The sequence below is a fragment of the Stegodyphus dumicola genome, chromosome 7, assembly GCF_044657685.1.
Source record: "Stegodyphus dumicola isolate Sdum_Otavi_A_Nest chromosome 7, ASM4465768v1".
NCBI lineage: Eukaryota > Metazoa > Arthropoda > Arachnida > Araneae > Eresidae > Stegodyphus > Stegodyphus dumicola.
The window spans coordinates 44,575,075-44,601,105 of record NC_140774.1 but is presented as its reverse complement, the minus strand read 5'-3'; the positions used below and the strand labels follow the sequence as shown (position 1 = coordinate 44,601,105).

The window sequence follows — 26,031 nt, the reverse complement described above, 5'->3', positions numbered from 1 at the left end:
ATTTTCTTTGATTTTGGGGCATGTAACACACATATCGCAATCTTATTCTGAAGCGATGCGTCTTGCGAGGCACAACAGAAAGAATTTTCTTTTTTTCCCCTCTCTTTATTAGCTAATGGCAAAGAGGTTTGTATATTTTGAATTATATCATCCACAAAGCACAATTTTGATTGTTTATTGCTTTCTGAGTATAGTTGTTATTTGGGATTAATGATGAAGGAGTGAAATCTGTCCACAAAATTATAGCTTAAGATGATCTCACAATCCCAGAAGGAACAGGATTTTTACTTCCTGGATCTATAGCCGAAAATAGAAATTTCCGGCTATGGTTGATTTTGTTATTGCCACTACTGCCGATATTGTCTCAGGGTCGAAGGGAAATATGAGCTGCTGAAACCAGTCACATGAGAAACTACAACATCAACATTGATTGATCATCGACCATGGAGTGTCAAAGAAGTCAGGAAAGTCCAGCTGGAAGACTGTGACATTAAACCCATAATTGAAATAATGAAGTCTTCAAACAGAAAAGCTACCTGGTAAAACATTTTGATCTACAGTCCTAGAACAAAACAATATTGGACTTCCTGGGATTCACTCCTTATTCGAAATGGCATCTTTTACCGGAAATTTGAATCAGATGATGGAAAGACTTTCCGATGGCAATTAATACTTCCAAGGTCCCAGATTCTAGATGTCCTTAAAGAACTGCATAGCAGCCTTACAGGAGGCCTCCTTGGAATAATGAAGACCTTGCAGAGGGTTCAAGAGCGATTTTGCTGGAATAATGCAAAGAATGATGTGCAAAAGTAATGCCAATCCTGTGCGAGTTGGAAAGGGCCGAAGAAACACAGCCAAGGAAAGCTGCAACATGTTGGAGCACTTTTTGAATGTATCGCCTTTGACATCTTGGAACCTCTGCCGTGAACTGCTGATGGCAACAAATACATCCTCATTTTCATTGATTACTTCACAAAGTAGCCTGAAGCATATCCTATTCTTAATCAGGAGGCTGTCACAGTAGCCTAGATAATGATTACAGCACTTAATTTCCGCGTTCGGAGGGCCTCTTTAGTTACATTCCGATCAAGGTAGAAATTTTACTTCGGCTGTAATCAAAGAACTTTACAAGGTTTTAAGCGAAAGCTAAGCCAAAAAATAAAAAATAAAAGAGCATGCACATTTAACATTTAAAAAATAGCTATCTCATAATTTATATTTAAATTGAATAAATGTAATTGACTACTGTGATATCTGTAATCATAATTCTACTCTTTTGATCTCCAGAAACCCCGAGAAAACAGAAATTACCAGAATCTTCTCGTGCCCGATTAAAGCTGGAGAGAAATATCTCAGTTCACTTGTTTACTTAGGTGTTGTTGATTGTAGTGAATTCATGGTGAGAGCAGATTAGCTCTCTCTGCGTTTGGGATTGCATTCTATTTAATGTTTTAGTAGTTTAAAATATTGTTACTGATTATATTGTGTGATACTGTGCGAATCCACTTTAGGAATTCACTTGAATGAGGGAAAATCCAGTGTTTTGTTTTGTTATATTACTTGTTATAAGAATAATTTTATTAACTTTTTATCGAACTTGTGCATTCAATCTATTATGAACCCATACACATGCAACAATATATTTCTTCTTTCTTAACTTATTTTAAACTTGCTTATATGATTTCATGTACAATTTTGTATTTTTATTCTTTAGGCATAAACTTGATGTTCTTTCATGTGGAAAAACTACAGCGCGTGTTCAGAAAGCAATATGCAGCGGGTTTTTTAGAAATGCTGCAAAAAAAGACCCTCAAGAAGGCTATAGGACCTTAGTTGATGGCCAAGTTGTGTATATCCATCCATCAAGTGCTCTTTTCAATCGACAACCAGAATGGTTAGTATTTCTGTAAATAATTATGGTGAAGAAGGAAAAAACATAGTCTTACAAAAAATGAGTAATCAATTGCATAATTGCATGCTTTCATTGCGTATTATCTTTCTAGGTTTTTGAACAAAAATCCTACTGGCTTGCCAACATTTAAAAGAAATACCAAATGTTACTTATTAATAAAATCAGGATTTGCTATTTACTAGTCATTCCTTTTACATTAAGTTCTAAATTTTTTAAAGTAAACATTTTAAAATTATTTACAGTTCACTGGCAGTAGTAGATAATATTAATAGATTTTGAAATATGGCAATTTATGTTAATTGTTCGATTTGGTTTAGCTCATTTTGTACAGCATCAAAAATATATTCTTTATTCTTCATTTTATGAATAACTTTAATGATCTTAAAAATTTGTAATATAAAAAAGGCACGTCGTTCAAATAAATTATTTTTAGAAGTTTGGACATTATATTACTAAATTCTTCACTAATAAATTCAATTTGGGAGGGCTAAATCCTATTTTTTGTGTAAATTTCTAATTGAAATGCTTTTTTCAAATATTGCAAATTGCACTTCTTTTAAATTAAAGTTACCAAATTTCGGAAAATTTACTAAAAACAAGTTGAAAATGGTGCACTAATGTCACCATTTTCGATTTGTTTTGTACATCATCTGGAATGTATTTAAAAAGAGAAAATACATTGACAAATTACAAAACGAAATATATTTTAACTTAAGAAAGGCAAACTTCATAAATGTGCCTGCATCATTTCAAGTAAGAATCATGTGCCTGAATTTACATCATTACCTAAAATGGTGCTGAACATTAAGTATTTAATTATCGATGATATTAACTGAATGTGAGGAATTTCATACTGGCTATGAAACTGGTAAGGTATGATTTTAACATAGCAGTAATAGTAAGGATCATATAAAAATGTCTGGTACAAGAAAGCACTAAAGTGAATCTATTGGGTATTTTCTTCAGCTTGAAGAACTTACTTTTCAATTATTGCCATAGCCATAATAGAACTTTATTCCCATAGCCATAATACTGTCATCATGCGGTCAAATGTATTCGCTTATGTGTCAAAATAATTTTTAGGCTACCAGCATATAATCTACTCTAGAGACTAATAAACATATTATGAAGTATCATTATGTTTGGAACAGATCTTAAATAAAACATCACTCATGTAAACAACAAGCATTCTTTAATAAGCCAATTATAGGTGCATATTTTTGCTCGTTTTAAATTTTGTTTTGTTGCCACTTCCAAGAAACGAAATGAACAATAATTATTGTAATATTATATATAATATGTAATATTATTACCAAAAAATGTAAGTTAGTAAAATTAAGTAGAAATACATATGAAATATGAGCCGTGCATCATCTGAAACCCAACATTCTCCCACCTTAAGATGTTAGAAAACAGCTGAACCTACTCTAAATTTTAAAGCCTTGGAACTTTTTTTAAAATAAAAATAAAATTAAAATGAAGAGATAAAAGACATTAATTAAAGATCAGGTATTCATACAGTCTACAAATCCAGTTTTTGGATAGGCCTGGCTAGTTTCCACTAAGCACCCTTCAACTCTTAACTGTTCATTTTTGTAATTTTTTAGGTCAAAAATTCTTTGTATAGAAGTTATCCTTTCACAGTTTTCAATTGTAGCAGTCTAATGATGTTATCTTTTCTAGATAGTAATTCACCAGGAATGGCTAATGCTCATTTGGTGCATTTAATATTATCACTCCCAGTAAGAATTACGTCTCCATGTTTAATACTTCGTTCATGCTTCTTTGGATCATACCTTTGAATCAAAAGTCCTAAATATTCGTATCTAAATCTTTTTTTGTACAATAGTGATTAGTCGTTGACGATATTTTAGCCCTTTTTCGAGAGAATGTTCATCAACATCAAATGCTATTTTTTCAAAAATCTTGTAAAAATGATTTGAGAGACAAAAGAATAAGTTCAGAATCTTGTTCTCAAACATAGGTAAATGGACAAGAGTTAATGACAGATTCTATATCACTCAGTACCATTTTCATTTTTTCAAAAGACAGTAGAAAATTTTCTAAAGTGTTCTAAGAATTTGTTTCATCATGCCAGCTAATCACTCCCCAAACCACTCCACCAAAAAGCAGTTGGGAGGTTGAAAAACCATTGAATTTTCTGAGTGGTTTTTGAAGTAGTGCACTAAATTTCTCTAATATTGAGGAGTTACATTCAATCAATAAGTTTCAAACAATTTGATGTTCCAACAGAATCACTTTCATTATTACAGTAAACTATAGAAAGTCAACTTCTGTGGGCTATAAACCAATGGAAACTTTGAAAAGAGCCCTCTGTAGACAGTGAAGAAATGAACTTATAGACAGCTCTATATGCAGCACAAGTAATATGCAAATTCAAGCTTTCGCTTCTCCTTCTTAAATGCATAAATTCACCCATATCATTTTTGATAATTTCAAAAATAAATGCATCCCATACTCGATTTTATGATAATGCAGAAATCGATGCTGTTAAATTTCTCTTTGCATATCTTAAGCAGATAACATATTTGGAATCTTAAGCAAATAATATATTTAGATAAAAGAGATCATAGCACTTGTTTCACATTTAAAATCATATAATGTTGGCTTAGAATACCCAGCAAAGTTTGAAAGCCAGCATAAGAGTACTTATGGTGTTCTGTCATAATCAACCTATTCACAACCTAATACTCTCATGGTAAAACAACTAGATGTCTTCTGAATCCTTCCAAATCTTGTTTTTAGTCTAATAATTTGACCTTATTTTCTATATCTTTGTCTTTTTCACAGGATAACTTTCCAATAATTTGCAAATTATTGTGCATTTAGACAAAAAAAAAAAAAAAAAAAAAGTCTTCTTTTCCAAATAATAAACCATATCACTAGGTCATAGCTTGAAAAATAATAAAAGTACCAATTGAACTGTAGTGTCTGCATTCATTACTTTTCTTTTCTTCAGTTCTATAGCTACATGCATTTGAGTAACTTAGAGAACAGATAGAAGAATGTGCCTCCCACCGTTTACTTGATAACAGTTGTTGTCTGATAGAATATCCCCATGCAGGCAAATCAATTATGTTCTGGATTCTGGAGAAGTGTTTTCATGCAAAAGGATCCCTTAAACTATTTATTTCATTCACTCATTGCTCACAAATATGTTCGTGATTCTTCATGCTGAATCTACCCTAAAACAGCTGTGGAATCAACTCAATAATGTTGTCAACATTCCACTGAAGTCCTTCTACAACAGATACAGACAATCGAGCTCCCACCATCAGCTCTATGCAGAAGCCACTCTAGTCTTGGCCACTCCACTAGAAGATAAACTTGGACAATCTTTGGAGGTTTCTTCACGAATGAAAATAGCTGCTGTGAAGGCTAAATAGCTATCATAACAAAAAGTATACCCAGAAATGTTTTATCTGCTTGGAAAACAACAGTCGCTTCCTTCAGTGAAAAAATTTTGAAAACCAGCTCATAAATTCCTTTTTTGTTTTGGCATTGACTACATAGTTCCAAGGTATGTTTTCTTTCCACATACTTTGCAATAACAGTTTGGGTATCAACAAAATAGAATATAATATAAACCAACAGGATTGAATGCTTTATATGTGACTGAAAGAATTATTCTTTTGGACAAAGTTCCTAATTTATAGCTGTCTAATCAGTCCAAATTTACCATCATTTTTTCTACCCCACAAAAGTCCTAACACACAAGTAAATAATTGAAGGTCACTATCATTGGTTTTCATCATTTCAACATACAGATATTTGGAAAAAGTACCATGACTAAGTATTTGTTAAATGGTTGGTTGTTATCCCATGATTCCAGTGTAAGAATCTAATAAAGTAAGATGTCAGATATAACAATTTTTATCATAGGGATGCATTTTATAGAACATATTCAAACATTTTAATTCAGCTTATGCAGCTTTTGTATGGATTTTCTATAGTAAGTTGTTCCTCATCTTACTAAAGATCTTTGGTAAAAGGAAAAAATATGTAATGTGCAAATTCACCTTAAAATACTTATCAAAATTATAAATCTGATTTAACTTAGAAATTAATCACTTTTAGGGATTATGTAAAAAGAAATTTCATTACATATAAATTTAGGCATTTCTACTCTTTAATTTAAAATCATTGCTTCTTTGGGGATATATTTTAATGTAAAAGGTATGTGCAAAGATGTTTTGAGCAGTATTTTTATATAGTCTGTAACAAGAGTTTTCTGTAAGTTGTATGTGTGCATGCTTTTAAAAAATTTAGTGCATAAAGAAAATTAACAAGCACACAGACAAACATGCCACTGATCAAAATAGTAGTAGTAATAACATTCTAATTAACTAAATAACATAGTAATTACATTCTTACATTACTTTTAAGATAAATGATATTAAATGTTTGTTTTATATTCACTGCAATTTAATACACATCTTGTGCTGTGCCATACAATTGTAGGAGGTAGTGTTGGTGTGCCTACTCTGTCTTCTAATGTGATAAGTAAGGTATGCATTGTTATACAGTGACTAGCACGTGATACGTTGTCTGCAAATGTAGCTAACAGCATAGGTATTTCATTGTATACTGTGTGTCAATATTTTTATATATAAACCATGAAATAGTTGAAACAGACACCAAATGGTAAAAATAAATTATGAATTCTATTGCAAAAAATATTTTTATTCGGCAGAAAAAAGTGGAATTATTTGTATTTACAGTCATAATGGATATTGAATGATTTTGTTAGTGGAAAAAATTGATAGATAGTTGAAAAAAATGGATTTTTTTAATGCCATTTAACTAGTAAATCTAACGTGGGAAGTGTAGCAAAACTAGGACAAAAATCCCTTGCTACCAGTTAACAGGATTAGTATGTTTATTAAATGAAACCCTGAATATTAACATCAAAAGAAAAATCCATTCGTGAAGAAGTGAAAATATTAATTGATAATGTATTATTAATAATTAAAATGAACCTTTTGCTGCTCTCTATCTGGGATATAAAGGATCATATAGCATGCTAAGATTCCAGAAAATTGGTGAAATAAGAATCAGGCTTTTTTGTTTTTAGAAATTATCAATTCCATGGTAAAAATGAACACGATAAAATAAATCAAAGCATCTAATTTTCACACTTGAATTGTCGGCAAAAGTTCTGATATTTTTATCACCAGATGTTTAATATTGTATTTAAAATTTAGATGTGAACATAATAACCAGTATAAAAGTATTTTTGATGGAATAATTCGATTAATCTTATGACTCTTTTTCAATTGTTTCTGCAATAACAGAATTTTATAGAGGGAGAAATATTGATTAAAAAAAGTATACTGTATTAAAAAAAAAGTATATATGTTTATTTCTGATGAAGCAGCTGTTATGCGAGGTGAGATAAATGGAATAGTAACAAACCTAAAAGAAAATATACAATATTTGATTCAGCAAAACTATGTCGCACATCATGAAATTAATGAGAGATATTAAAAGTTTGATAAGAACAATTTACACCATGTTTTCTAGATCTTCAAGAAAGCAAGATAAATTTCAAGATATTGTTACTGCTTTAAGAAATGAAGCTATTACACATATGTTAATAATTTTACTCAAATTGTAGTATTTTGAACATGAAATGCTGAAAAGAGAAGATGCTGTGGCGGAAAAATAAAAATACAGGGATAATATAAAAGTAAGAAGAATGGGGGAAAACCATTCTTCTTATTTTTAATTTCCCATTGTAAGAGAATCCTGCAACAATCATAAACCCTTACTGAAACTTTCTTTGCATTAGCGCAACCCAGTTTGTGCATTTTTTTTTTTTTTCTTCATTTTCTGCACTAAATACAGATCTTCCCCCTTTCCCCCCCCCAGTCATTTAGATAAACCCGTGCTTCATTAAGGACCACAATGTATTTCCATTTATCTCATGCTAAATAATTTTCATACAGGACTGTAGAAATTATTCTGCATTGAGCTATGGCTTCTTGTGTTTGCTGTTTTAATTATTGTCGCTACAGATATATTTAAAGACTTTGCAACTGATTTTCTACATCAACAGATTTTCTCTTGTTACCACTGGTTTAACCTTATAAACAGTGCATATCTTCTTGGGTATTTATTTGGTGTCTTATTCCCAAATAGGAGTAATGATTGATGATTTTTTCCTTTCTGATTAATAAATGTTGCTTATTTTGCACTTAGAAATTTAAATACCATGCTTTTCACAATGTTCTTGAATTATGAATTAGGAATGTTTCTCTTCAAAAAGCACAAAAACTTATCCTTCAATCCACAGCTTTTTTACACACAACATTTTGAAAGAAGAATAAATTAAAAAGTAGCAGACAGTATTTCTCATTAAAAAAAAAAATAATAAAATAAGCTGTTGTCAGAAATTTTTATTCCAAACCATTTGCTTTTTTAAAATTCTTGATGGAAATTATTCTAAAAATGTGTAAACATCTTTTGAAGTTTTGATTATATGGGGATGTATTTTTATTTATTTCAATTTTTAATTTTGATTGTGAAAAGTAACATTTTTCATGCTGTATGTATAAAAATTTAAATTTCATTTATCTTTAGAAATTATCTTGTATTATCATAGTCTGTAAGCTTATTTATTATTTATTATTTTATGCGTAAATAGATTTTTAGTCTTTCTTAAACTAGAGCCATAAATTTGTTTAAAAAGAGTGAAGGTTTTGAACATGAAACTCTTTTTGTCACACCTTGCATTTTATACTTTATTATTATTGTAACAGAATGCTTATTTTTGTTTTTGTAGGGTTGTGTATCATGAATTAGTACAAACCACAAAAGAATATATGAGGGAGGTGACGACAATTGATCCAAAATGGATGGTTGAATTTGCCCCAGCATTTTACAAATTTGCAGATCCAACAAAATTAAGTAAACATAAAAAGCAGCTGCGTCTTGAACCTTTATATAACAAATATGAAGAGCCAAATGCCTGGAGAATATCACGTGTTAGGCGAAGGAGAAACTAAGTTATTTATTTTCATTGTAAAATGTGTAAATATGTAAAAATTAAAAAAAAAAAAAAAAAAAAAAACTTGTATAATAAAACATTTTTTATATTAAAGTGTGTTCTTTTAAATTTAGTTTCAAACATTTTCAATATGCCATGTTCAGCTTCAGTAATGAAATCACATTATTAAGTAATTTCAAATAAATAAAACAGATGAACTTAGGATAAAATATTAATGTTTATATAAACTTAATTCCTATGTGTTAGAATGTTAACAGTGAAATGATTTTACCGTAAGCATTAATGGAGTTGTTATTCATAATGTAATATCCAAACTACACATTTATGTATTTGGGAAACTATCTGTTCTAAAAGTCTTATAAGTAGTATTTATTTTCTTAAATCTAGATTGTGCATAAATTATGAAATTTTTTGATTGAAGAAAAATAATTTTTTTTCTTTTCCTTTTGCCTAAATTGTTTTAGATATTTCATGATTATGTTTATTCTGTGAAAATATATTTATTAACATTTTAATCTGCTTTAGAAGCTTGTCTGTATGAATGTTTAGGGGAAATAATATTGCTTAGTTAATAATAGCTATTTTGAAACAATATTTGTGATGTAGAAAATAAAATCTGAAATTTAAGTGTGACCCTTTTTAATGTTTACTTTTATTGTGGAACCCCTGTTTTGCTTCTGTAGTATTGTTTAAGTGCAACATACTGTAAATGAATTATTCACAACAAAAATTATGCTTATGTCAAATAATATGTACATAGATGGATTCCTCCCCCCCCCCAAAAAAAATTACAATCATCAGTATTTGAAAAGTAATTATTGTGGAGGGAATACTTTATCCCCAAAGCACAGACAGACAGCACTAGTTGGTTGTTTAGAAGCAGTTGTGGAGGTATGTAGAGTAAGTTCGCAGACGTGTCAGAGCAATTGAAATGGCTAGACGTTTAGGAAAGTGGTCTGCTTTAGAGGAGTAAGCTATGGTTCTTTATCCTGATCAAGTTTCTAGAGTGTAGCCATATCGTTACTGCCGATCGTTATTGTGCCACTTTGACAAAGTTATGTGAAGTAATCCGACACAAGCGCCCTGGTATGTTGAGTGATGGTGTCATCCTCCTGTATAACAATCCCCATACTGCTTGAAAATTGGAAACTCCAAAATTGAGAAGTCTGGAGTCACCCCTCCCCCATACAGCCCAATAGCACTCATTGACTATTTCCTTTTTCTGAGATTGAAAGAATATTTATCTGGAATGAGATTCTCTTCAGGCAGAAAAAATTTGAAAACATCTACTGATAACTGGCTTAGCGGGCAGGGATGTGATTTCTACCAAGCTGGATTAAACAAGTTGACCCTACGTTCAGATACATGCATAAATAGATTTGTTGATAAAGTAAAAAAAGTGAGTGGCAAGTAGGGCTCTTAATTCGCTCTTGTATTTTGTTGTCTATTATTAATAAATAATTTTTATTACCCTTATAACCTTTTTTGGGGAGGGGGAATCCACCCTCCTATTTGTATCTAAAAGCAATTTCAAAATTACCACTTAAGTTCTTAAATTAAAGTATTCAAACAGGACATTTAAATTTTAATGAGATGAGCAGCACTGCTTTACCACAGATTGCACTTTTAGACTTCGTGGATAAAAGTTGAACTCTCATGTCAGATTTGCATCAATGAATTATTCACAACAAACACTGTTGTGGTATTTATTTTTTCATAATACATTAGCTGAGAATCCCAATCTTGCATACATGTAGTTCCAAACTATAGAAGTGCCAACACAGTTTTTTCTGATGGTTAAGGTTATTCATCTTTTAAACTGTACCAAAATTTCACTAATGAGCTGTACGGTATTTTTTTTTCCCCAACAATGAATCAGATGTTGTTTCAGTAACAGTTTATATTTCATCTTCTGACATGGTAAAAGTTCGTAAATTGACAATGAATGGGTTTTTAATCCACAATTCATTTGGATATTTAATTTGCTGCTCATTTGAAAATACTGATTAAGCACTTCACTCAAACCTTTCAGCTGCTGGTTTGAGTCATTGTGCATACACAAATTGTCCAAAATTCTTTTTCTTGAGAGCTAGAATTTTTCATGACCAGTAAATATAAATACATTTACTTTTTTGCTCTGAAGGATTAAATTCATTGATCTTGGTAAAAATGTTGTTTAAATAAACAGTTTTAAGCAGCCAATTTCTATGAAATAATAGACTTTGAAATCGTGTTCTAAAAAGAACAAAACGCTCGCACTTTGCTTTGTAGTTCAAAAATACGGGTTAGTATCCTTCCTTAAGATAACTTCAGTATATGAAAGAAAAGATGTGCGTACACTTACTGTGTCCTTACATAGTATTTTGAATAAATGACTTTTTAGTAGCCGAGATTTATGAAGTTGATGACTTTGAAAGCCTCAAGAGCAATTTTGTGACTGGGAGATAATATTTTTTCCAGGTAGTACCTGCCTATGTATCATGCAGTGGCTACTAGAAGAATTTTTGACCATTTCTTAAGCTAACTTCAGTATATAAATGAAAAGATGTACATACACTTCCCATGTCCTCACATAGTATTCTGAATAAATGACTTTTTAGTAGCAAAGATTTATGAAGTTGATGACTTTGAAAACCTCATTATTAATTTTTTTGACTGGGGGATAATATTTTTTCCAGGTAGTACCTGCCTATGGATCATGCAGTGGCTACGAGAAGAATTTTTAATAAGCTGCACAGCTACATGGCCTTTGCTCCATCAGTGCAGATATAAATGCAGGTATTCTTTGGTATTTTATTCTCTTAAGAAAAGAATTTAAGAAGCCATGATTTCAGATGAAATGTAAGTTTATTCTCTATATCGGCTTTTAAATCTATTATGTGTTAAACTATTGTGTCATTCGAAAATAAGATTTTAGCTATTTCATATAACGTACATTAGCAGCATTAGTGCCAGGAAGATAAAAGAAAACCTCTGACAATTTTTATACATTTGGACAAGGAGTATGGTTCTTATTAAAATATCCAATTATTTCCATCCACTTCTGAGCTGGGAGCATCTTATCTTTTTACCATTCCAATATTTTTTCTTCCGTGATATATTGTTTATGGTTAACATATTCCACATGCCATATCAATTTCCAATAATTTATGATTTGGTACCATTTTATTAATTAACAAAAGAGCTGTTTCAATTTGACTGTATGAAGGAATTTCATTTAATATGATCGGAATACTTTCTTTGTCCATTTCTCCAAATAAGTAAGAGCAGTCTGACAAAATGTAACAATAGCGTCTCAAAATTCGGTTACTTCGTATTGTGACACATCTTCATTCTCTTCAAGATTTTCTAAAGTTTTTAATATATCTGTTGGAATAAAATTATCCTCTATCTTGCTCTTTACTGAAGCTTTCAGAGCATTCATTGAAGCAATTACATCAAATACAGTGGGATTTTCAGTTGTTGTAATAACTTTACGAAATACTGAAGCCCGAGTTGAGTATTAATAATATGTAGCCACTGGGTTTGCAAAAAATTTAAAATAAGCATGGGATACTTTTCTTGAATTTGAAAATAAGCCTTCAGTGCTAAAAACATTTGTATGGAAAGTATAGCCAACCCTCTTGTTTATGAATTGAAAAATTGAAAAATCTGTTTCTATAAAGCGACAGAAATTTTCTACTCTAACAGTGTAAGAATTAAAGTATATCTTGGAAATAATTATATCAACTGTCAAAATATGAGCTGATGTTATTATAGTGCTATGAGTAATATTCGCCGCATATCCGACTTCGATTAAATCATGGTTAAGGTTTCCTTTTAGTTTACAAGGAAGCATTATTTTCTCTACGTCTATCAGGTCTTCCAAAGTTAGAATTCGCATTATCGGCACAAAGACCAGTAACTTTTTTTAAAATTATTTTCTTCAAGACAGTTAAATAGTGGCTGATATTATTGGATTTTTAAAGATTTAAATTCTAACATTTTTAGTCTAAATCCATAACTCCAATCTATAAATCTAACAAGTATTGGAAAAAGTTTTATTTCATTGTGATTTAACTTATCAATTAAGATTGAAATAAATGAACCTTTTTCCAAATCATTGTGCAAAGCTTTTAAAGCGTAAGATATGAAAATATTTAGTATTATTATTTCAGCTTTGGTCTGCGCACATGTAAATTTAGGCTCAAATGCCACTTGAAGGAGCATGGACGTACAATCCATAGACCTAAAGCTATGGCTGTGGCAAATGGGTATGGTATGGAAAAGTACAGTGCACAAAAAAAGGGGGGGACAGTTCCTATATCTCTCGTTCTACTGGACCGATTGACAAAATTCAAATTGCGACTTATATCTCGAAAGCGCGACTTAGGATATGTATTAGATTTATATATAGCACTATTCTAACATAAGTATTTTGACACAAAATCGGACTTTTTATGAAATAACATACCAATTTTTTTACATATTTCGATTCTACTACTCAAATTATGTAAGGTGACCATATTTTCTGGAGGGCAAAGCGGGACGCAGGGATCCAAATTTGGGTGGGGGGAAGGGCGAAAGCCCCTTCTCAAGGTGAAAATACGGAGTGCAAAATATTTAGTGAAGTCACATTATCCTATAAAAAATTACCCATCATTTGCGAATTAGCGTGTGTGTTAAACAGACTATTATTGAAAGAAAAAATAGAATTTATTCATATCTCAGACTGAATTAATTATTAAATCAACAAGAATCCATTCATATCTCAGACTGAATTAATTATTAAATCAACAAGAATTCATTCATATCTCAGACTGAATTAATTATTAAATCAACAAGAATCCATTCATATCTCAGACTGAATTAATTATTAAATCAACAAGAATTCATTCATATCTCAGACTGAATTAATTATTAAATCAACAATCACGGACTTTGGGATCTGGACTGAGACAACTCAGACGCGCTTTCAGTAAGAGTAAGAGCGAACAAAGAATAAAAAAAGCATTTGGAAAATAAAAGTTTGTAACTTCCTTCCTACCTACCTTACTGCTTGAATGTGTCCATCCAGCACATGACGCCGCAAATGTATTAATTCTAAGCGGACGATGGGCCTACCTGAGCAGCTAGAAGGATCATCCTGTGTAAGTGCCCCGTAGACGCATTTCATTGACGAATGAATGCTTCTAAGAAGTTTTAACTCTTGTAGAAGTCTTTCATAGACTTCATCAAACTCAGAACTTAAACTCAAAACTGGCACTTCACTATTAACATTGCTTGTAGTGTTTCCAGTTTTAACTGTATTTTCAGTTGTCCATATGTATATTCATAGACGAGAAAACTCTCACTGGCTGCGTTTGTCCCTAGAAGACACAACAAAAACTCCACAATTTTCTGGATTTGCGCACATGGCACGTTTTTATCCTTGAAATGACGAAAATGTTCAGCCCATCGACAGTCGAGAGTAGTTTTCTGTCAATTCCAATCTGCAATCTTTTGTGGTGAAGTAAATCGCCTAATGTAGCTTACTTCGACAAATAACTCGTTATCATCGATGTCAACCTTCGGAATCTTCCACCCAAAAAGTTGCACACTCTCTTGCACTTTTCCCCACAACCGGTGGCTCCTTTAACGCAACCCAACGCATTTAGATTTTCGAATTGCTCAACCCTCCCTTTCAGATATCTAGCACAGTTGTAAAAATTTACAATGGTTCTTATAATATAATTTTTCTCGCCAGTCCTTCTTCTTTTAGTTGGGTAATCAGCATACGTACTTCATTTGGCAAAACGTTTTTTGCGCTTCTCTCAGTGCATTTGTGTATTAAATCATCCAGTTCAGAAGATACTTCCAATGCTGTTACAGTCTGTGCTTGTATGTGCAGAATTGCATCGCAGTGATATTATGTACGAAAAACATCGCAGCCATATTATGTACGAAATAGAGCCACAATTCAGCACAGGAATTCTCAAAAAAGTTGCGGATTAGAGTGGGGCACTTCCCTTCCGACAAGAAATAGGATTTCAGAGCAGGAAAAAAATTTTAAAACTCTCTCTACTGCAGGCATCAGTGATAACCATCTAGTTTTTCCATATCCTAAAATGCGCTGGTACTCTACACAGGCAAAGTCACAAAATTCTTTCAATGACTCAGCACGAATAGTGTAGCTATAGAAAAAATAATAAATTTTCATAATAACTGCTTCCACATAATTTGCAAGCAATGCCCTGCTGTTTGGATTACGTTGTGAACGATATGAGCAGCACAACCAATACCTAGCAGCTTCTTCCCGAGGGTATCTTGTAATACAAAAAATGTTTTTACCTCTTCTTTTCAATCCTCCGAAATTCGTGTTAGCGTTGTCTGCGCAGAAGCCAACAACCTTTTTTGTCAGACTATGCCGTTGTAATGCACTTACAAGAAAATTGCAAATCGTCTGTGCTGTTTCTCCAGAAAGAGATTGCATGTCCAGGATTGTAACTTTCACACCTGACAGTAGCACAAAATATCTCACTATCACAGGAAATAGCTTGACATCTTTATGGTTCGACGCGTCTGTAGACACTGTCACAAAATTCGCGACATTTAATTCTGCCTTGACTTGGTTCATTACATATGAACAAAATATATTCGTGACAATGGCTTAACATTTTGTTTTTGCGCAAGTGAATTTTGGATTAAAACACTTTTGCATTCATTTGAAAGTACAGTCCATCGACCTAAAGCTGTGATTGTGATAAATCGTGTGTTACGCAAAGGTAACCTTCTGTAGCAGCCAACCGAGCTTCCTTTTCACCTATCTCAGATCTTAAAAAAATAGTTCGTAATTGTACCTGACGATGCCGACTATTTTAGGGCGTTTATGTGACGATCCGTATTCAAATGCTTCATTATATCTCCACGCCCGCTGTGAGCGACGAAGAAATGTGATCCACATTTGTCGCACCTTACGTCACTATCAGCGTTGCTTCTAACCTTCTTTATGAATGCAAATTCGCCTTATAATTCCTCGTTGGATTTCGACTTTCGTTTTGGCATGACTGATGCTCAATGGAGACTCAGGTAATATCACTCACATGAGAAAAAAATAAATCACCACCGAAGCACGACAATGGCGCGCACAAACCACCTTAGCTAAAGAACATTTATGTAAAGAAGGAAAGGTTCCATAGAACGTAATGTAAACCAGTTTGCTATTACGTCGCTGAAAAGCGGAGGGTAAATTCGCCAAGGGAATTGGTGACGGAACCTGGAGACGAGAATTTCCCCCTCCGCTATGTGTAAAATTAAGGACTGGTGTGCAAAAATTAAGGACGAAGTCGAAAAATTAGCATATCAGCTGAACGAAGAGGCAGAGCGGACAGAAAGACCAATCAGGAGATTAAGTAAGGTGATGTACGGTAGCACATGCGCAGATATGCAGGTAGACGTAATGGGGGAGTGTCTGAGTAGTATAAAGCATGTTGTGGGTGTAAGATCAGTATTTCTGGCAAAGAGATTGCACGCCGTATAGCAGTTAAAATCACACCGAGTTGCTGCCTCAGCGAGAAATGGCGAATAATCAATCTGTTAGACGACATCTGGATGCTTTTACCCGAGGTCGAATCATTGGGAAGTTGGAGGAAGGCCGCAGTGTGACAAGTGTGGCTGCAGAGTTCGGAATTGCTCACAGCATCGTTTCACGACTTTGGAGACAATTTCAAACAACAGGAACAGATATCCGGGGGTTTAGTAGTGGTCGTCCACGAGGAACCACACCCGCAGATGACCGGTATATTGCCTTACAGGCCAGAAGAAACAGGCGGCAGACAGCGGGAGAAATCGCTAGACACACGACACAGGCGACTGGACGACCGATATCGCGTTTTACCTTGGCCAGAAGACTGCATGGTGGTGGTCTGTTTGCACGACGCCCTGTACGGTGTGTACCTCTAACGCCTGCCCATCGGAGAAGGCGTTCTCTGTGGTGCCGGGAACACCGGAATTGGAGAGACAATGAATGGGGACGAGTACTCTTTACAGATGAGAGCAGATTCAGTCTGAGTAGCGATTCTCATCGCATACTCATCTGGAGAGAGCGGGTAAGCCGCAATCATCCCTCGAACATCATTGAAAGGGACAGGTATGGAGGTGGCGGTGTTCTCGTTTGGGGAGGCATCATGCTTGGTAGTCGTACAGACCTTCACATCTTCGACGCAGGTTCAGTCAACGGGACCCGTTATTGTAACGAGATTCTTCTTCCATATGTGCGTCTTTTTAGAGGCGCTATGGGTCCGCAGTTCCTTTTCATGGACGACAATGCACCATGTCATCGCACAGTAGCTGCCGAACAGCTCTTAGAGAGTGAGGATATTGAACGTATGGATTGGCCGGCACGATCTCCGGATCTCAATCCCATCGAGCATGTATGGGATTTTCTAGGCAGACGCTTGGCAGCTCGTACCTTACCACCAGTAACGATTCCGGAGCTTCGATTGGCGCTGCAAGACGAATGGGTAGCAATGCCTCAACAACTCATTGACACCCTCATTCTCAGCATGGGCAGACGCTGTGAAACCTGCCTAGCAGTCAGGGGAGATCATATCCCTATTAAAGACCCGGATGTTTCTTGCTGGACACCCATCACAGGGAGTGTTCGGCCTTCAGTCGCATTGCGCTCCATGCTACTTTTTCAATAAAGCTTCTTTTTATCCCTCTGATTTCTCTTTTAGTAAGTGTTGCTTACGTTACTCATGTCCTTACGTATTGGAGATCTTACAGTATTAAATGTGTTGATTTGGAAAGCTTTTGTACAAAGTTATATTGAAAAAACCGTCTCGTCCTTAATTTTTGCACACCAGTGTAGTCTGTCTATCATAAGAAAAGCTCTCACCAGTTAGTCTGCAGGTGTCTGTTGGCATAGAAACGAGCCTTGAACCATTTTCTGAAGGGGTGCCTTGAAGATTTACTTTTCAGTTTGTCATCTTAGCGCATTTAAAGAGGAAAGGCAACCCTTGGTTCGTCCCTATTTGAAATATACTAGCCCTGTTGCTATAACGACCGCCACCCGCGATACACAATGGCGGGTGCTTTTCTCGTAGACAGACAGTACAGGAAATTGAGGAACAAGGTGTTAAGAAGAAATGCTCTTTGACAAAACGTTTCTTTGACTTTTTGTGATAATTTAAACTCTGATTTTCGCACTTTTTTTGCTCAAAATAACTAATCCATTGATTAATTTACTTACGAGAAAAAATATATTCTGTTGCTTTAAAGTTTAAAGAAATTTAAAACGATATTCGTTTTATGGACTCTTGATAAACGTCACCTTCGAACTTTGACACCGGCTTGGAGCTTTGGCGACAGATACTTCGCGCATTCTGTTTCTGTGCCTTAGCCACCAACTCGGTCGCCGCCTGCGTTTCTGAGTGATGACATCATAGCTTTATCGGAGGCAAGCATCAGCGAGGTGTCACCAATGCGCCCTGGCGCCCCATTTGAGTTAATTGACGTTAAGAATCTCTTTTGCAGAAAAGCAGGACAAGCAGGCGTCCCGCCGGGACAAGCAGGAGACCTCGGGACATGAAGTCTGAAAACCAGACTGTTCTGCCTAAATCGGGACGTCTGGTCAACTTAAATTATGCCAGACTGCCAAGTTTTGTAAAAATCGTGAGTGGTTTTTAAAAAATTAGCTCTCAAAATTTTAGCTCCTCAATGTTAATTGAATTTGGCATACATTTATTAATATCTCTTTTTTTATTCTTCCTTTCACATTTCGAAACTTAGGTTCATTCCAAATAAATTTCAGCCATTTTTTGTGTTTTATTTTTTAAATTTCTATTTTAAAATATTTTTTATAATTTTTTAAAACAATTTTGAATTATAACCTATAAAAATTTTACCATCATCTTAAAGTAGGTGTAGTTCTAAGCATACCTGCAAGAAAATAGAGTTTTTTATTCAAAATTCTCTAAGATATACACGAATTTACATATTTTCGCGTACTGAGATTTAGGATCTTTTTTTTTTTTTTTTTTTTCAGCGATAATAACGCCAAATGTGGTTTATGGATTTTTGTTACAGTGAATTGCCACAGCTATTTTTAACCTTAAATTTTAAATAATTTTTTATGGAGAATTAATTATATGAAATTTTTTCCCTCAGTGATGCGCAATAAATATTTCTTAATACTATATGAAAAGCTATTTTTTTTTAATTATAGATGATATTATTCAAATTTTTAACTTTTTTAAAATTTCTTTCTCTCTTTATTTATTTATTTATTTATTTATTTTTAATATTTGTAGGAGAAAATTTTTACCTTCGCTGTATTGTCGTCTGCCACTTTACTTCGCATTTAAATTGAATTGTCTAAAACTGAGAAAGTTCGTTTGATGTTTATTTTCACAATGTTTTTAAGCAAACAGGATGTTGAAAGTTTGGGTCATGTCATGTCCCAGCTTTACAAAAATATACATAAATATAAATTTATACATAAATCCTCTTAAAGAATGTTTTAAGAAGTAATTTTCTTTCGTGTCGTAGATTATATAAAAAACATGTTCTTTAGAAATTATTAGGCTTAAAAACTCTAAATAATACGATTTAGATTGTTTGCACCCGACGTGAAAATCGGGCCACTCCGTGGTACAAGGTAAGAGCTACTGGAGTAGTTTAATTCTTTCTCATTTAAAAAAAAAGATCTTTTAATTCAAATATTTATCCTTTGGACTTTGCTTTAAACTTTATTTATAGTTAAAATGCCTAGAAAATGAAAAGCTGTCTTCAGCTGAAACGCAGTTGATGTAATTGATATTTTAAAAAAATTGACAAGAATGCAAAATTTATGGAAGTGTAACAATCGAAAAATCTTAATTTTCTTGTGAGCACTGCAAATAAATGTAGAAGGAAGAAAAAGTAGGGAGAAAAGGAAGGAAAAATTTGAAAGAGATTTTGGCTGCAAGAAGTACCAAGGTGTTTCGAAAAGTTGGAGCTTTTGAATTTATTTTCAGAATACTTCAAAGAATTTGGGTGTTCAAAGAGAAAACACTTGGACGTGTACACTAGCAAATACCATTAATTGAGCTTATGCTAACGGAAAAGACAAAAGCGATATCATTGCAGATTAAAGTGAAGAGCGACTGGTTTTCGACTATATGTTTGTATAAATTTAATTTACGTTATAGAACATCATATAATCATTAACGGAGAATCCCATGATTTCTTAGTCGAATTATTTGAATATTCATGAAAAGCAATCTTTCCTTTCATCTCATGCCTTAAAATGCTTAGCCTCTAAAAACTGATAAAGGCTCAGACCAAGTACTGATGAAATGGATTGAATTGGGTTATTAAGTTACGGCAAAGCAAGGCTATCTCCCCTAAAAGGCCGTCGTGGAAAACTTGCTAAGGGAAACCAGCTGGCATACACGTTACAATGAGAAAAACCATGAAAATGCCCATGCAACCAGCCCGTTTTCGAACCCCGGAGCGAACTACCAGTGTTCAGCGACTTTACCTCTGGCTTTATGAAATGGAAGGCGATAAATTTATTTAAAATGAATGTCAGAATTACCAAGATGTTTCAAAAAGTTGGATGCTTTTTAATAAACTTGCAGAATGCCCGAAGAAAAAGAGCAAGCCATTAAGAAGAAAAAAATAAATTTTTGCATAAAATTTAGTATTTTTTTTTAATTTAAAACTTTTTAATCTTATGATATTTGATTCTTGCGATTTCAAAAATACAATATTTGACTAAAATATGAATAATATTTTAAGAAACTAAATGTAGGATGATAAAATTGTGTAAAGCAATGAGCATAATGTTAAAGGTATTTAAAGCAATATATGAAGTCATCCTAAGTTAAAATGTCGGTTATACATCTTTCTCATTTATATATCTTTTCTGAACGGAACATTGAAAGGCGTGTTAACTGTGCTTTACTGTATTTTCTCTTTTAATATATTCAGTTTTCAGATGCATCGTAGTCTGGGACACAAAGTATTCTTCCGATAGAAACTCAATTCAAATAAATAAAATAAAATCCTGAAAAATTTATATTAATAAATATATTTAAAATGCCCAGTTCGAATGAAAAAATAGTAAATTTGAAGAGACAATGCAACACAAACAATTAAAATAAAAGTCTAAAAATTTTAATATTACCTAAAATAATAACTGTGACAAAAAAATAAAAATTATAAAGAAAACTTTGAAAAAAAATAAACGATGCACCTTTTATTTAATGTACGCGGTTCGAATGGGTAAATAGAAATTTTTAAAACAGTTATTCGAAAGAAACCATGCAATTTAAACAATTAAAATGAAATTCGAAAAAGAAAAACAATATTTAAAATAATAACATAAAATGTAATATAAAGAACATTATTTGAAAGAAAGAACATTGTGATTTTTTTTTTTTTTTTTTTTTTTTTCCTCTCACGGAAAAGGAAAATAGGTTACCATGTATTAAGAAGTTCGCCAAGTGAACTCTTTTTGGCGCAAACTGAAAATAAAGAGCCAACATAAATTTGTGAATTTCTCCGTAAATTTCTCACCAAATTTTACAAAATTTCATATTTGAGCATAATTAGAACCGAAATATGTAAAAAAAAACTGGCATGTTATTTCAGAAAAGTCCGATTTTGGTGTCAGAATACCTCTGTTAGAATACTGCTATATACAAATCTAATATATATCCTAAGTCGCGCTTTCGTGACATGAAGAACGCAATTTGAATTTCGTCAATCGGCCCAGTAGAACGACAGATATAGAACTGTCCCCCCCCCCCTTTTTTTTCGCACTGTACCTTCTACTGCAGCTAACTCTTCTTTAGCATCCATTTTGTCTTGTTTTAAGAAATTATTTAATGACGGTGGAAGATGCTAAAAAAGAGATGAAAGCCGTTCAAGGATTGATGGAAGCTGGTCAAGTATATGTTAAAAAAGAGATGAAATCTATTCAAAAAAGATTGAAGCAGATCAAAAGGATTTGTAAAGATAAATTACCTGCTTAATAGAACACAAACCTGACGCTATGGAAGGCGGAATGGACGCTGTTTGAAATAACATTGCACACACTGAAGAAAGAGTTTCTTCTGCAAAAGAACCAATAGAAGAGAGTTTCTGCTGTGAAGCAATGAATCAAATGGAATGCAGAAAGACGCGGAGAAATTCGACAAGATCGGAGAAATTCGAGAAAGACTGACTATCTGCGTGGAACAACAAATTGAAGAAAGAGTTTCTATCATCCAACAACAAATTAATGATAGGTTTTTCTGCTGCCGTTGCAAAGAAGTTTTAAAGAAATTCATAGCGACAGCAGGAAGCAATTGTGATAGTTTTAAAATTTTACCCATGGCTTCTCGTTCCTCTCTGTAACTATCTACATGCGATGGAAAGACCTCCTGGCAAGTGTACGAGACACAATTTTGCATAGTGGCGGAAGTGAATGGTTAGATTTCCAAGCTAAGACATGTCATCTTCCCGCTTCTCTGAGAGCAGACGCAACGGATATACTTCAAACTCTTCCCAAAAACCAGCAGTTAGACTTCGGAGCTGCATCCAGCGCGTTGGAGCTCTGCTTTGGCGAGAAGTGTTTGAAAGATTATAGCAGGCTTCAATTAAATTCACGACAACAGAAAGCCAAGGAAACAGGAACTTGCCATAAATGTTGAAAGGCTATCTCATTTCGCCTTTTCGGAGTGCTCAACAGAAACAAGGAAAATCCTCAAGGTCCGTAGAAGAACAGATTAGCTCCCTTATGTAAACAAACGAAAAGCCAGAGACTCGTTCGGCTGTGACATCACTGAAGTTTGCTGTAGCTGCTTGTAACAGTAGCTTCGAATTTCCTTTCGATATATTTTTTGATCTTCATCTGGAAAATAAAAATTCTAATATTTGGAATTGAAACATATGGGCCTCAAGTATTGTTAATTGTGTAGAATAAATATTATTTACGAAAATTTTCTCTAGTACTCATTGTTTCACCAGAAATCTTCGAAACTTGTTATATAATTTGGCATTTAAGATTCAGCTTTTTATAAAGTTACTCATTTTAGCGTGATGAGACTGAATACCCACATTTTACAGAAAGTGGAAAATATGTAGTGTAGTAATATTTAAATGATCAAATAGGAGAAATTCAAATTAAGGTAATTTATTCTATACCTAACTCTCTCTCTTCCCGGGAGGATGACTCAGGAGAATTCCTGGGAAGTACTGGCTAGGATCTGCACTTAGGCAGTCTCAACCACAAGGGTATATAATTTGACTTCACAGGACTAGATCCCTAGTTCATTCTAAGGCTGTTTCGGGCTTGGCAGGGACCGTACTGGTATTGTTACTGGTACTGTTGTGTCTGTTTCTTTGGCTGTTGTGGAGCTAGATTGGAGATCACCGACCTAGTCATCGTGGGCTTTCATTCCAATGACGGGGACTGAGTGTACAAGGCACCAAGATTAAAATTCGATGGAGTGGTGCCAGGAGGCAAAGAGGTCCTAGCGTTTTATCTTTGTATTTAGTGTTTGCAAGCGTTTTGTTCTTTGTCCCATGCTTTGTATAAGTCGGGCAGGGATTGTGGGGTCTGCGCTGCCGTAGAAGGGGTCTCAGAAGCTTGGTCACGCGCCCGGGACGGGGGGCCGCGTTTTTGCTTTCTGTACCTAACTCTGTGTCCGATATTTAAAGCCGTACCAACTTGTCCCTAAAGTTTGGTATCTAATTTGGCTGAGATTTAAATTTATTTATGATGTTAGAGTCTTATTTCGGTGCGATCGCTTCTGCAGTTTTCTTCATAGGCTATGGCTTATATTTTAAAGAATTATGAATTCAAAGAGAAGGAATAAAATGCTCACGTGTAATCCTGGTTGAATATTGTTAATCCAGATACGATAACAATAAGAATCTGATCCAGATCCGTTAAATTCTTTTACGTTAGCAAACAATAATATACAATAATTTGAACAATTCTGTATTTTGAAAAGTACTGAAAAGTTTCAAATAAAGTTTTCTTAAATTTAAATGCTGCAGACATCCGTACATGGTATATGATAATTCAAATATCCTTTCTGAAAAGAAAGATGAATTCATCCGCCGAAAATACGAATGTAATTTTGGCTTTATTACATAATCCTTTCCATCATTTAAGTTTTTACTTTCATTTATGCCACTTCACCGTTTGTATTTAAATACACACAATAGAATGCATAGAAGTTTTTACATATACAGGGTGATTCTAAATTGTTTTTACAAATTAAGAGAGGTGATAGTACCCATGCAGACGAGTAATAATTACCATAGAACATAGGGTCGCATTCCACTCTGAGAGGCAGAAAAGAGGAAAGTAGAACGCATCGACGAAGAACAAGGAAACTATTTCCTAAGACTATCAAGAATTAACCGTATGCAAATTTGCACTGATAAGAAGTAGTATTTTGCTCTTAGGAGAAAGCCAATCAGAGCAAACGGTGTTCTTGAAAACAGCACAATATCTTAGCTTCAAGCATTACCCTGATAACATGGTCCGAAACTTGGTGAATTCTATAGCATGGTGGAAGCATGGTGAATGCTATGGCAGGGTACACATATGAGGAATTGGCAGATAGTCACTCACATATGGTGAAGTAAAAGGGAATGGACGCGAAGCGCGAATTCAAACAGCGGTGAATGTCTGGGCAGTTATCCTAGGTAATTACCTGGTAGCCCCTTACATAATGCCAGACCGTTTAACCGACGCAACATACCGCATCTTCTTGGAACAAGTGCTTCCCAGTTTACTGCAGGCTGTTCCGCTCCACATCTAGACGGACAAATGTAGTTTATATACAATAGAGCCTCAGCATATTTTTCCGTCACGGTCCGTAACGTTTTGAATGCCACATATCTCGCAAGATGGATCGGACTAAGCGGACCTGTGGCTTGGCCTCCTCGCTCATCGGTCCTCAACCAACTGGACCTTTTGTTCTGGGGGCACCTGTGGACTCAGCTGAAGATCTTGGGGCGAGAATTGATGTTGCCGCCAACAAAATTAACGAGACACCAGGAATCTTCGAGAGGGCGCCCCAGTCGTTCCTTCGCCGATGTCAACTGTGCAATGACACCCTTGATCGGCATTTTGAGCGCTTTTTGTGAGTTTTTCACTAAACAATAAATCTGATTGCGGAACGTTTGGTCTCGTTCATTCGCTTTCCCAACACATGTTGTAAGTTCAGGTTGTAATTCTAATATTCCTCTTTTTCGCCCCTCAGAGTGGAATGCGACCCTATGTTCTATGGTAAGTATTGCTCGTCTGGATGGGTACTATCACTCCTCTTAATTTGTAAAAAACAATTTAGAATCACCCTGTATTAAAAAATCAATTAATTTAAGCAATATGAAAATTGAAAATAACTTGCGCTACTGTTATTTAAACATTAATTTAAATACTGATTTAACATAATTATCTTAATTTAACATAACATCTTGTTAATTTAAACATTAAATAAAAGCACACTATAAATTTCTACACCTATGAAATTATACGTTTTGCCGATTATTTTTTATTTTGCCTGCCTTATTGGCAGGGCTTAAGTTCTAAGATTAGAAGTGCCGGAGCCCCATGAAAGACCGTCAGCAAAGAGGAACAAGAGTAAATAAATAAATAAAATGACTATTAAACTCATTAGTAATTTTAAAATTAAATAGTTAATTATTATCAAATTAAATAGTTATTATTATTTAATTAATGTTTATAAATTGTTATTTAACCAATAATTATTATATAATAATTAATTATAATTTAATTGATAATTATTACATAATTAATTATTATTTATTGAAATAATTAACGATTGAAGTAATTAAATTATTAAAATTAAATAAAATGTAAAGAGATAAACTGAAATTTAATACGCGAATTTTAATATAATTTTATTGTTAAAATAAAATTTTCGAGATAAAATTTCTACTGAAATTATTATTCAATTACATAAAAGAAGTGCCGCATCCTTCTTATTCAGGGCTCCGGTGAGTTCCGGATAGAATTATGATTTATTACAAAAGCTAAGAAGCACCGGAGCCGAGATCTGGTGGGTTCTGGCCCAATTTAAGTTCTGATCGTAGAGGGGGGAGTTCTTTTATCATCACAAAA

General features: G+C 33.7%; 1 protein-coding gene across 1 annotated transcript in view; it reads left to right on the top strand.

Moving 5' to 3' along the window:
* The window catches only part of pea (ATP-dependent RNA helicase pea), a 159,788-nt gene extending 150,783 nt beyond the window's left edge, over window positions 1-9,005 (top strand). The window contains exons 24-25 of the mRNA XM_085820150.1: window positions 1,715-1,894; window positions 8,718-9,005. Of these exons, the coding sequence (XP_085676276.1) occupies window positions 1,715-1,894; window positions 8,718-8,940 (403 nt within the window). The 3' untranslated portion in view covers window positions 8,941-9,005. The remainder of the gene's footprint in view (window positions 1-1,714; window positions 1,895-8,717) is intronic.
* The last annotated feature ends 17,026 nt before the right edge of the window (window positions 9,006-26,031 follow it).